The sequence below is a fragment of the Diaphorina citri genome, unplaced genomic scaffold (assembly GCF_000475195.1).
Source record: "Diaphorina citri unplaced genomic scaffold, Diaci psyllid genome assembly version 1.1 scaffold102, whole genome shotgun sequence".
Taxonomy (NCBI): domain Eukaryota; kingdom Metazoa; phylum Arthropoda; class Insecta; order Hemiptera; family Psyllidae; genus Diaphorina; species Diaphorina citri.
In genome coordinates, this window is record NW_007377539.1 from 95,481 (window position 1) to 108,946 (window position 13,466).

A 13,466-nucleotide genomic window follows, 5' to 3' on the forward strand; every position below is an offset into this window, starting at 1 on the left:
ATGGAAAAACGAGTTTTGTTCTTCGCTTTAACAAAGTTCTTAATTTCGAAACATCGATTTTCACCCCCCGGAGGCCACCAGGGCCGTAAGTCTAAATTTAATTTTTGGGTCCGAATTTCAATATGAACCATTAGTGGGACCTATTTGAAGCACAAATCATCAATCGATATGAATTCCCATTTTTGGTGCTTCCCCTATTGGCGGGAGAACATGCAAAAATAATAATTTGAATAGGTCATAACTCCGGCCCTGGTTGTCGGATCGAGCTTAAACTTATACTAAAGTACTAAGACCTATGATATGACGTATCACAAACAGGGGGTTCTCATTCAAGATTTTAAAGTTGGCCCCCGTTTCGCAGACTTCGCGAAATTTTTCGCGAATTGCCAAAATATCCGCATTAAAAATCAAAAAGATACGGTTTTTTTTTTGTTTTTCGAAATTTCAAACAGGCTACTTCACCCCAGCAGGAGGTTACTACTATTATCGTGGTCAAATTCTCATCTACAGGTGACCCAGCGTTACCTGACGGTTTTTAAAATGATGCTACACGTTCAATGGAGCAGTTGCAGTTGGGTAAAAATTCTGAATAAAAGGTCGATTCCTACGTAAAAAGTTGTGAGAAATCCAAATCTGAAGTCAAAACTCCGAAAAAGTAACTTTAAAAGGTCGAAAATTCAATTTTTAATTGCCGTTTTAATTAAAAAGTTCAAAGAGTTGTGACGTCAGACTTAATGTCAAAATGCGCAGAAACGCTTGCGCACAAACAAACGAAGCGGGAGTCATGAGTTATGACGTCATCGCCTACGGGAGCATATGTCGTGACGTCAAACTTTACGATTTATCGGTATTATTTAAATCGATTTATCTCGGTATCTAGAAGTCGTAGAAGAAAAAGAAAAATTCCGTTGGTCCTCATTTTTCCTGCTCTATGACTTTGAAACATCACCCAAGTAAGCGCAACTGATCTATTCCTTCTGTCTTACGCTACGCCTGTCTCGTACGCCACAGTGTAATATTTGACCTCATTATCTGAGAGGTTTCCGAGACAAGTCTAGATATTGTATATTAGAAATTACTTATTTATCGAGGCTTTTTATAAGCTAGAATAAACGAATGAATAACGAAATAAACGCCTGAAAATTTATTTCCGTACATGCAATAAGCAATGCACAAAACATGAAACATCGAGATACTACACAGTGTTGTCAAGTGTACCGAACTTATCGTGGGGGGAAAAAATATCCCACAAATAGGGATTTATTTTTCTCTGTGGCCAAAGTACCGCCAATATTCAAATTTTCACATTGTCAAATTTGGTTGAAATTTGGAATTTTTCATTTGATAACGAAAATCTGCCTGATTCTTTTCACTGATAAGAAGACCTACTGACAAATCTAGAGTTCTGGATTAAGCAAGTATTTGCATAACTTGCATTTTCTTCCCTTTTAGTGCCAGAACATTACAGGTAAGGAAAAATGTCATATTGCCGGAACATTACAGGTACCTACCTAAGGAAAAATGTCATACCTACTCACACATTTGGTTTGGGGTTGCACTCAGCCTGTTGAAGACAATCCTGCTATCTAAGAACTGGTGCACACTCAGGGCTCTAAGAAAATTGACAAGGTTGCTAAAAGCCTAGGAACCATTCTATAACACAATAAATGAATGAATCATGTGAATGCTTCTGGATTTAATCTTGTCTTTGAATTACCTCCCCTGAGACCCTATAGGTGTAAACTTTTTAATTTATCTCTTTCTTCCTTTTTCTAGGTATCAAAATGAAGATTTTGGATACACACAAGGTGCCACAGTGTGCAAAGAACTTCTTGACTGATTACTGAGATTCATCATGTTGCACTATGAAGAAAACTAGTCAATATGCTCCATACAACAATGTTGAGCTTGTATAGACACAGATCTTTATCTGTGATCAATCAGTGTTATAAAATACTGACATATGGCAATATAGCACATTTCCATACTAGTATTAGGATCCATGAAAAAGCTCAAGTTGGAGATGGCACTTTCAAAAAGAAAATAGAAGAAGGGCCTAGTCTTCAGGAGTTTATCAGAAATTCCCAAGAGGTTGGAAATGTTAGTGAGATTCAGACGGAGGAGTTTGTGCCTTACCTACGACTGGAAGATCTACATGGACTGAACAGAAAGGGTAATAAAGTCAATGATTTACCTATTTTGTGATTGATCTAACATTTGGACATATGGACAGTTTCACAGATTTGGAGTCCATTTGATTCAAAAGATAACTTTCCTTAATTGTTTGGTTTGGTTGAACCTGTCAATAAATAGTAATAATATACAACTTCATAAACAGAGATGTGCAAAATGCTTTTGAAAACCAATTTGAAATGCAAAATGTAAAATGCTTTTTAAAAACCAATTTGAAATGTAAAATGCAAAATGTACATTTTGAAAATGGTTTTTTAAATGCTTTTTAAAATGGATTTTCAAACAATAAGCCCTTGTAACCCTTGTAAAAAAATTGTTATTTACTAAAATTAAGTGAGAAAAATACAGAAAAAATAAGCAGCAAGTCAATGAAACTGGGCCCAATAAGACCAATTACATAACCTTAGGCTAAAATTCTTCTACTGACCACTGAGAAAACTAAGTATAGCCAAAATGTACTGACAAGTGATTTAGTGATTTGAGGTCAAAATCTAGTGATTTTTGAAAGAAATGTAATTTCATTGCAAAATTGCTCTTAAAGCTGAAAAAATAGACTTTTTTTTCCAGAAACCTACAATTTGTCCCTTCAAATTAGTCGCGTATGCAATATGCACTGCTTAAAATTTAGTGAAAGCGCTATAGTTGCCTTCACACACATTAAAACCAAATATCAGCCCAAACATTCACCCAAGGCTGATTGAGAGGCTGACGAAAAGCGCCGGGCCGACCCCGTCTGAATACGGGAAAGGGCAAAGGAAGAGAAGAAGATAGCAAGAAGAAACAAAGTATTCTCCGGCTAGTTCCATACAACAAACTCGTAGGTTCTCCCCTGTACTTTATTTGAGAGTACGTACATTACCTGAAGGTAAATAAGATCCAATGCACGTGCAATGGGCAATGCGTGAGATCTAATGAGAATCATGGGATGCTGTACCTACCGATATCTACCTGGATCCCTCATGAATCATCCTGATCAATCCGCTCGATAATAATCTGATTATCACATGATAATGATGGGTGGTATCTAACGGAATCGATCGATTTAAATGCGTTGATTTAAAAAAAAATCAATCGAACTCACTTGCTTAGAAAAAATAGGTAGGTACATCACCAGATTGATAGGGCGAATTGGACGACAGAAGGAGTTCGGGATCTATTTTATTGTCGTGAGTTGAAAATTGTGTATAGGACGACCGCCGCGCCGATTCGGGGTGCACACGGTTTCCTGAAGAAAAGTTGGTTTTTTCGTTTTTTCCCCCGAACTACCAACTTTACCTATATAATGGAACTTTCAGAGGTGCTAGTCCATGAAAATAGATGCAATCAAGTTAATTCCATACTTTACATACACCTTCCATTACAAAATGTATAATGACTATAATGGAACTTTCAGAGGTGCTAGTCCATGAAAATAGATGCAATCAAGTTAATTCCATACTTTACATACACCTTCCATTACAAAATTGATCACACCAATTCGTTACAGTCGGGAACTAAAGACTATCATGTAAATCATGTTCTAAAGATTCTACATGAAAAAGAACACAAAAGGAAGGTGATTTTTTTGTTCGAATCCACCCAGGGTTCCTTCAGGGCGCCACAGAATCTGACACGCATCAATCAAGTGTCATTCTCTCGGTTAATCCTGATGCTACATGTTTCATTTGATGCCTCCGGGGGCCCTGAATGTGGTTTTCATCGTTTTAATGTGTTTCTTTTGATTTCGGAAAGGCTTTTTACTTTCGGATGATGAGCTCATCAAGGTTGGAGATTTGGTCCTTTTCTTTCTTCTTTGTTTGAAGTTATTTTGTGAGTTTGACATTTGGCATGGCGAATTAGTTGGTTGTTTCGTACTCCATGTGTCGATCACTTGTCATGTTTTTCAGTTTTTGGGGGAGATGATTTGAAAATTGACTTTGTGAACATGTAGCCTAATTTTTGTTGGTTAATAATCGGTTTTTCTGAATAAATAGTTGCAACAAATATGGGCATAACCTTATCTACAGTATCCACCATAATCTGTATTTCTTCTTTGTTTGAAGTTCTTTTATGAGTTTGACATTTGGCATGGCGAATTAGCTGGTTGTTTCGTACTCCATGTGTCTATCACTTGTCATGTTTTTCAGTTTTTGAGGGAGATGATTTGAAAATTGACTTTGTGAACATGTAGCCTAGTTTTTGTTGGTTAATAATCGGTTTTTCTGAATAAATAGTTGCAACAAATATGGGCATAACCTTATCTACAGTATCCACCATAATCTGTATAGATAGACCTTTGATGTGTTCCCACCATTTTAGCAGGTCGCGGGGTTTCCATCAATTTCATCGTCAGATGACTGACTCCATAAATACCTAGGGTACCTGATCTCAATGGCATCCCTAAGTCCCAAACGATAACTGTAAAAAAAGTGCATAAATCAAGCCATGTGTAAGATAATTCTGAAATCATGATTTCAAAGAATCCCATTAATCCGCGCTGGTAATGAGTAATTTTCTGTCCATTCCGACGAAGAATTTATTGTTGCTGACGCATTATATAAAATTGCTCGTCCAATATTAACTGCAGAGATTAACCTTTAGTTGGTAATGGTTCTGGAAAATCCTTCAATAATGTGAGATACAAATCTTGGCTCTATTCTTGGAAACCAGGAACTCGGACGTTTTTAGTCCGTCCTTCCTTTATTATTACTAATAATAAAAGGTATAGGGGACGGACTATTGTATTCGCTTCGGTGTCGTCTGTCTGATATACATAGACGCTTAGACAGGTATACTATAGGGATGTATATGAACATAAACAGGTATACTCCAGTATAGGGAGTTTGTAGTCATTATAAATCAATATAATGTAAGCTTCATATTATTTATGTTTAAAGAGAGGTTAATCTATTGGCCATTCATTCGTCTTATGTCATCCATCTTCAATTTCTAGCTCTCTCTCTCTCTCTCTCTGCAGATTGTAGAAACACCTTTTTTTTGCTGCTCTTGCCAAGTAAAGTTAAAAATCTGGTGTGAACATCACACGACTTTCTATTACATTTGCAGAATACGTAGGTATTTGAAAAGAAATAGAAAATTTGTTGACACAGGGGAGTATCGAACCCGCAACTTCTGAGCTTTAAGTCGGACGGTTATAAAAGTTATTCACCATTCGATTCGGCGTGAAAAATCACATGGGATCAACTATTCACTTGCTTATTTGGTAACGGTTCACAAATAAACTCTCTCTCTCTCTCTCTCTCTCTCTCTCTGCAGATTGTAGAAACACCTTTTTTTGCTGCTCTTGCCAAGTAAAGTTAAAAAGAGAGAGGTGGACATTATACTCGCATCTTATGTAGTTATGTACATTACCTATACAATATTAGATTTCTCTAGGTCCGAACCCGGGTCTCCTGATCACAAATCCAACTTGGCAAATACAGGGGACTTGCTTCCTGACCTCCCCCCTTCAAATAAAACACCTCCCCCAAGGTCTCTCCAGGAGGCAACGTGCTCATGATTTGGATGGCCAGGGAAATCTTCTGTTCTGACATACTGACACGAAATTATGCTATTGGGGTGAATGGTAAATGGTAAATAATATAAATAGTGTCGGGTAGTCGATTTCATGATTTTTTTTATTTATTTTATTATTATTATTATTATTATTATTATTTTTTAACTAGCCTAAGTAGCTGTGCGTCGAGATAGGTCGTACTGGCCAGGATTGCTTTACCAAACCAAGTGTGATAAACATACGTTACGGAAACTTACCGATTCCCTAACCTTGAGGTATGGACTTATTGGATTTCTCAACAGATTCACGTAGAAATCAATTAGCAAGCACATAAACTAGGAGAGATTTCCACGAGCAAGTTGAAAACATAAAATTAAAATATTTAATAACAATAATTATCTCCAACATTAATTTTATAGATCACAAATTAATTCAGCTAAATTATGACTCAATCAATCAACAGGTACGGAGTAACCCTTCGTTGCTGATAGTGAATAGCAATTCAGTGCTGAAAATGGTATGATGGCTGCAAGAGATCACGTGTGGCGTTATTTTGGACTCAAACATTGACTGAAAGTTTGAGTGTTTGAGCCAATGAAATGAAAGTGTAACCTAATAAACACTGTTAATAAACTTTTAATCGGCCAATCGCGCAATACTTGTGTCCAATTTTACGTCATCACTTAAGAAGTCTAGTGCCGTGGTTTTATTAAGATGATATCTTTGTACTGAAAGCGAAAAATTTGATAATTTTCTAAAGTTTTTTTTTTGTATTCTATTACAAACCATACATCGACCAAAAGTTGTTTATTTCGGGCATACTTTTTCCCAGTTTTTGTATTACCGTGCTGTCAAGGGCTAGTGCATTTCCTTCAGGCAGTACTATCATGGCAAACCTCTCATTAATGGATTTGTATTTCAAACAGAGTGAACCCTATAGCCTATAGCTTTACCACCAAGCTGTACTTTCAAGTGTAAGTACACAGGACAATACACTTATGTATAGGAGCAGTACTGATTTAATAAATATACCTACCATAACCTCTACTTTCAAGTGTAAGCACATGAGACGTCTGACAATTAAGTGTGAAGCATAGGAAGATGGGAACAGTACCTACTGATCTAATCATCTCTTCTTGTTCTTGTACGCCCAAATATTACAGATACCTACATATATTAGTCAAATTTGATTTAAAATTAGAAAGAGTTGCAGTGAAAGAAGTAAAGTCAAATTTCATCAAGTTTGCCGGAAGGCGCGCGAACGTCAAGAGTTCGAAGCGATACGATGCCAATATTAATACGAAAAAATGGAGACTTGAGGTCTTTCGGCATTTATCCAAGAATCGGGGTGACCATATTTGGTGAAATTTGGTCCTGGTTGTTTATGAACAGGGAGGAAAGAATGAATAATTTTCAGGAAGCAGTGAGTTTTTAGTACCATCTTAACAGTCCCTGATCACCGTCACAGATAAGTGTAATTATTTTACGGGTCAGGTATGTTAGGATTATTATTAGTAGGTATTATTATTTTATTTTTTTACTACTTTTTTTTTTCCTAGGTACCTACAAAAGTCAGGCAACAAGTCGTATGCTTCCAGAGTAAGGTGGAATTACTTCTCACTCATTAAATCTATGGCTAATTATTAGGTGCTTATGAACACATCGTAAACTAACCCTTTCATGTTCTGTAAACGATAGGTACTACGTGCATGATAGTAAAGTGCACTAGTTCTCTTACTATGGCGCCTTTTATGTTTCCATTTCCAAAAAACCGTCAACACAATGGGTTAAGTCTTCCGAAGCCAGAAATTGGTTTTGTCTTCTCCACGGTTCTCTTATCTGGATCCCAGATCAGAAGGTTCTGAGTTTGGTTCCTGATGGTAGACCTCCCAATTTACCGAGGAAAGGGGCTTTTTGAATACAGTGTGTGTTTTTTTTCCAAATATTCTATTTTTTAGAAGTAGACAAGACAGGTGCCTCAAAATTATTTTGTGTTTGTATTAAGTAAAAAAGTATGGAAAAACCCCTACATGGATTTATTATTATTTTAGTCCATTATCTTATAACGATCATTTTATGTATTTTAACAGTTTTATTTTCAGGTACCTTCAAGTATTTAAATCACCCGGTATATTAAAATAATAAAATCTTATTACCGCCATTACCATCCCGAGACAATAATAATCATGATGACTCAGCTTATCCAGGTTTGACTGTAAGTAGAACCCTAAATTTCATGGCCTGAGTGGTGGGACTCGAACTACCAACCTCCTGGTTCGAAGTCCATCGTACTTGGGTTTGTTATGCCCGATTTCACCACAGAGAGTTTTCAGTCAATCCAGAGTTAAAGAAATACCGACCTGTGTAAATCAAATGGGTGACGTCAAAGAAAACCCCTTGACACTGTGTCAACCCTCAGTGGTAAAACCGGCCTTTAATGGTTTTTAAATTGAAATAATGTTATACGTGTTCAGGTGTGAAAGAGGTGACACTCCTCGGTCAGAACGTGAATAGTTACCGAGATACAAGCGTGACTTCTCATGCTACAACAACGCACCTGGCGGAAGGATTTAGAACTGTGTACAAGAGCAAACAGGGAGGCATGCGGTTTTCAGAACTCCTGGATCAGGTATCGCGAGTTGATCCTAATATGAGAGTGCGGTTCACATCGCCTCATCCTAAGGATTTCCCTGATGAGGTAAGGGTTTGATCAGGGAGGGCGTTTATTAATAAATAATGTCGAAAGGGTTGGTGATAAGCTTAATTGAAAAAAAAGGACCACGACGCACCTGGCGGAAGGATTTAGAACTGTGTACAAGAGCAAACAGGGCGGCGTGCGGTTTTCAGAACTCCTGGATCAGGTATCGCGAGTTGATCCTAATATGAGAGTCAGGTTCACGTCTCCTCATCCTAAGGATTTCCCTGATGAGGTAAGGGTTTGATCAGGGAGGGCGTTTATTAATAAATAATGTCGAAAGGCTTGGTGATAAGCTTAATTAAAAAAAAAAAGTTAAATTAACCTTTGATAAATTTTGGTTCTTATTGGCAGTCGCGATCATAGCTCAGTGGCCCCGATCAAAGCTCAACTTTTTACATGGACGTCTCAAATATTCTTCCTCTCCATTAACCTTCCTATTCCTACGCAGGTATTACAACTCATCAAGGAGCGACGTAACATCTGCAAGATGCTCCACCTACCGGCACAAAGTGGCAACAGCGAAGTTCTAGAGCGCATGCGCCGAGGCTACACACGCGAAGCGTACCTCGCTCTGGTTGACAAAATCCGAAGCATAATCCCAGGCGTTTCACTATCGAGTGATTTTATAGCGGGGTTCTGTGGAGAGACGGAGGCTCAGTTTGAAGATACGCTGAGTCTGTTGGAGCTAGTGCGATATAGGGTGGCCTATCTGTTTGCTTACAGTATGCGAGAGGTAATTAGATCTTTATATTTTCCGCCGCACTAACACCGGGCCCCACGACGTGAAACATCTATTCCAGTGTCCAGCAGCACCAACAAACCTGGACGTCACCACACTTTGGACGGACCCAACCCGCCGCACCGGCGCCGCCGTACAAAGTGTCTTATAATTTATTTTGCTTCCACAGAATTATGAGCGACAGGGGAAAAATAAAAGATATTTAGCTACATGATTCTTACACCCATATTTATGAACAAAATGCTGGCTCTTAAGTTCGTGCTAAGCATAGTCTCAAGGCATTTGATTGGTCAATTTTGACTCCGCCGCACCGGCGCCGCCGTACAAATTGTCTTATAATTAATTTTGATTCCACAGAATTATGAGCGACAGGGGAAAAATAAAAGATATTTAGCTACATGATTCTTAGATTTCCTGATAACACTTTTAGTACCATGTGAGATAGTCTGACTGACACCACTTAGTCTGAAATGAAACTAGGAAACCACACCTTTTTGTTGAGGTACTCATGAGTAAATTTTCAAGTATAGTGTTCCTCATATCACCCTCTTTTTCAGAAAACCACGGCACATCGTCGCTATCAAGACACAGTACCCAGCTCGGTCAAAGGTCAACGAGTAAACGCTATGGACGTCACTTTCCGACGGCATGCTCATCACCTTAACGCCCAGAGTGTGGGCACTGTAGAGTTAGTACTGGTCGAGGGGAGAAGCAAGAAGCATGTAAATCAATTGTGTGGTCGTGTGGACGCTAATATCAAGGTGAACTTTCCCGCGGAACAGCCAGCCCTGGTCAGTTCCTGATAACACTTTTAGTACCATGTGAGATAGTCTGACACCACTTAGTCTGAAATGAAACTAGGAAACCACACCTTTTTGCTGAGGTACTCATGAGTAAATTTTCAAGTATAGTGTTCCTCATGTCACCCTCTTTTTCAGAAAACCACGGCACATCGTCGCTATCAAGACACAGTACCCAGCTCAGTCAAAGGTCAACGAGTAAACGCTATGGACGTCACTTTCCGACGGCACGCTCATCACCTTAACGCCCAGAGTGTGGGCACTGTAGAGTTAGTACTGGTCGAGGGGAAAAGCAAGAAGCATGTAAATCAATTGTGTGGTCGTGTGGACGCTAATATCAAGGTGAACTTTCCCGCGGAACAGCCAGCCCTGGTCAGTCCAGACTCGGAACTATCGAGACAGATCAGTCCAGGAGACTATGTGGCTATGATGATCACGGGATCCACGTCTCAGACATTCAGGGGTGTACCGTTGTACCATACGACACTGGAGACTTATGATCCCACGCGTGATGAGGTGTTCCTAGCGCAGTATGAGAGGGAGAGGCTGGGTAAGATGAATGTTGAGAGTGGGGTGTAGCTGTAGCTGGAGCAAATGTCAATACTTACTCGTGAATACCAGGGTTTTGGTCGCATTTTTCATGTTACGAAAATTAAACAGAGACTTATGATCCCACGCGTGATGAGGTGTTCCTAGCGCAGTATGAGAGGGAGAGGCTGAGTAAGATGAATGTTGAGAGAGGGGTGTAGCTGTAGCTGGAGCAAATGTCAATACTTACTCGTGAATACCAGGGTTTTGGTCGCATTTTTCATGTTACGAAATTAAACTGTCGATTACAAAACTCTTTGAGCCGAAAAATTAAAACTGGTACCTACGGAATTAGAGTTTTATGGAGTACATTGTACAAGATGGGTTTCCCCTCCGGCCCATATTCTGTTATTCAAAAATTTCCGCCCATAGGTGAATTCATGTTGATTCTTTTTCTGGACTATCTAGTTTTAGTTACGAGTTCTGTAATGAAATATTACTTCAATTCATACAAATCAATAAAAACATCACAAGATCAATACTTACTCGTGAATACCAGGGTTTTGGTCGCATTTTTCATGTTACGAAAATTAAACTGTCGATTACAAAACTCTTTGAGCCGAAAATTTTAAACTGGTACCTATGGAATTAGAGTTTTATGGAGTACATTGTACAAGATGGGTTTCCCCTCCGGTCCATATTCTGTTATTCAAAAATTTCCGCCCATAGGTGAATTCATGTTGGTTCTTTTTCTGGACTATCTAGTTTTAGTTACGAGTTCTGTAATGAAATATAACTTCAATTCATACAAATCAATAAAAACATCACAAGAAGTATTTTTTCAAATGGTAAAAAAACACAACTCTTTATTTTTAGTAAAAGTGAACATGAGAGAGAGAAAATCATAATCATTGTCAATTGCAGAGAGTAAGATTCAATTTCACAGTCCAATTTGGCTAGTTTAACCTAACTGGTCCTCATACCTCATTGGTTAAGTGGCAAAAAATAGACACTCGACCAAATGAGAGAACAGAACTAATAGATTTAAACTTGCCAAAAGTGTCTGCGAAATCTATTTGAAAGTTAGACACAGTTACCTACATATTTGAGAGTGGGTGAAAAACTAGACAACTACTTTCTATTTGTGACTTCATTAAAAAAAGGTGTCAGTGATACTTCCAATCTACCACTTTCAGACCTTCAAAGGATTAAAATGAAGGAATACCTGGAATAGATGCGTTTTAGCCGACCATAAAGAAGTAGAATTAGAAGATAATTTAATTTTATACTAAACACTCTGAGGAGAATTGAAAATTCGCCGAAAAAATCATTCTTCTTGGTGGATGTGCAAAGTTTCCCAAATTGGAATTGTGTTTATGTAAATTTCTACCTATCATTCTATCGTTCCAAGTTGAAATGACTAGCTACCAATAGGTAGGTCGCTACCTCGCTACATATCATTATGAAGTTGACATCTACAACATTATGATACCTATTATTCATTTCGCTTTTTTTCCTCATTTGGTGGAGATGACAAATTTACTCGTACATTGTACGTTTTCCTCCATTGATCATACACATTGTTCTAGCCGACCATAAAGAAGTAGAATTAGAAGATAATTTAATTTTATACTAAACACTCTGAGAAGAACTTGTGTCATTTTGAGACATCGCATTGAAAATTCGCCGAAAAAACCATTCTTCTTGGTGGATGTGCAAAGTTTCCCAAATTGGAATTGTGTTTATGTAAATCTCTACCTATCATTCTATCGTTCCAAGTTGAAAATCACCTATAGCAATATTTTCTGAATACTTTAATTATCCATTTATTGGTACCAGCTAAAAGCTCATGTCGTTCTTAAATCCAAAGAGGGTACGGTACGTCTTTGGATTTCTAGTTAGCTCTATTTTCAATGGAAATGGTGTTGACAGTGAAAAAGTTTCAAAGTCCCTAACTTTTTGCACGTGAGTGTAGGTAGATAAGTGGAAAATACGTATTAGCAAAGGTTAGTCTGTCTTCTAAAGATCTAACTTATTCAGAACGGCTAGATCTTAAGAAACTACAACATTCCTTGTCGCTTTTGTATCTGAGACAATCTGAAATCTCTCTTTCTCTCGCGTCACAAGATATGTTGATAAAGTGCAAGGTCAAAGATAGAACATGGCCTTATAAAGTTACAGGCAGGATTCAGCCCTTTGTAAATATCGGCACAAACAATGCTCGTATAAAATAATAGGAATTTAATAACAAATGATAGCAGAAGCGTTACCTCTAGTATACTTGGATGGGCGACTGATTGGACATGGACAATGTATTTTGGGGTGCACCTAATTCCAAGTCTAATACAATCATGTTCGCATGAACTTTGAGATTAAACACAAGCGCAGATTCACGAAAAACGTACAAGGACCAACACAGAGTTAACATGAGCCTGTAGACCTTGCCCTTAGCCTCATAACAATAAATCCGAGGAGCTAGTTCAAATCCCAGCAAATAAAGGCAAGGTGAAGGTCACACTATAGTTTCATAATAGGTTTCATTGAACTCTATGAATATCCAAATGAGCAACTCAATTAATCTCTAAGTTCGGACAAGCCCTTTGAAACAAACCTAGAACCTACTCCATGAGACCATTACTCTTGTAGGTATTACAAGCAACTAGCATCAACACAGTCAAACAGATATCACCAATAGTCAAATCAAATAAAACTTGAAACAAACTCAACTTTTTCTTTGAAATATCAGATAGAAACCTACATAGGTATGTAGATAGGTAGGTATTTATTTTATACTCGTTGTCTCGTACGATATTCCAGACTCTCAAAAAATCGACGCGACGAGCCATCATGTTAAGAAGCAGAAGAAAAGAAGCTAATGATGGAATAGCTCCTGGCACAAGACAAAATAAACTGTGGCAACAAGTTCCCATGGAATGGTAATACATCAGAGCTCGAGCACAAGATCTCTGTCGTGGTGATTCAGAATTCAAAGTTCAATACGGACGAAGAAGA

At 38.1% G+C, this 13,466-nt stretch overlaps 1 protein-coding gene across 1 annotated transcript; it reads left to right on the forward strand.

The window, feature by feature from the left end:
- Positions 1-8,147: 8,147 nt before the first annotated feature.
- Positions 8,148-11,617, forward strand: LOC103524524 (CDK5 regulatory subunit-associated protein 1-like; the record flags this gene model as incomplete). Its single annotated transcript, XM_017449637.2, has 5 exons — positions 8,148-8,387; positions 8,836-9,120; positions 9,684-9,914; positions 10,296-10,514; positions 10,990-11,617. Coding segments are annotated over 4 exons (966 nt in total), but the record flags the coding sequence as incomplete, so codon positions are not given.
- Between the last annotated feature and the right edge of the window lie 1,849 nt (positions 11,618-13,466).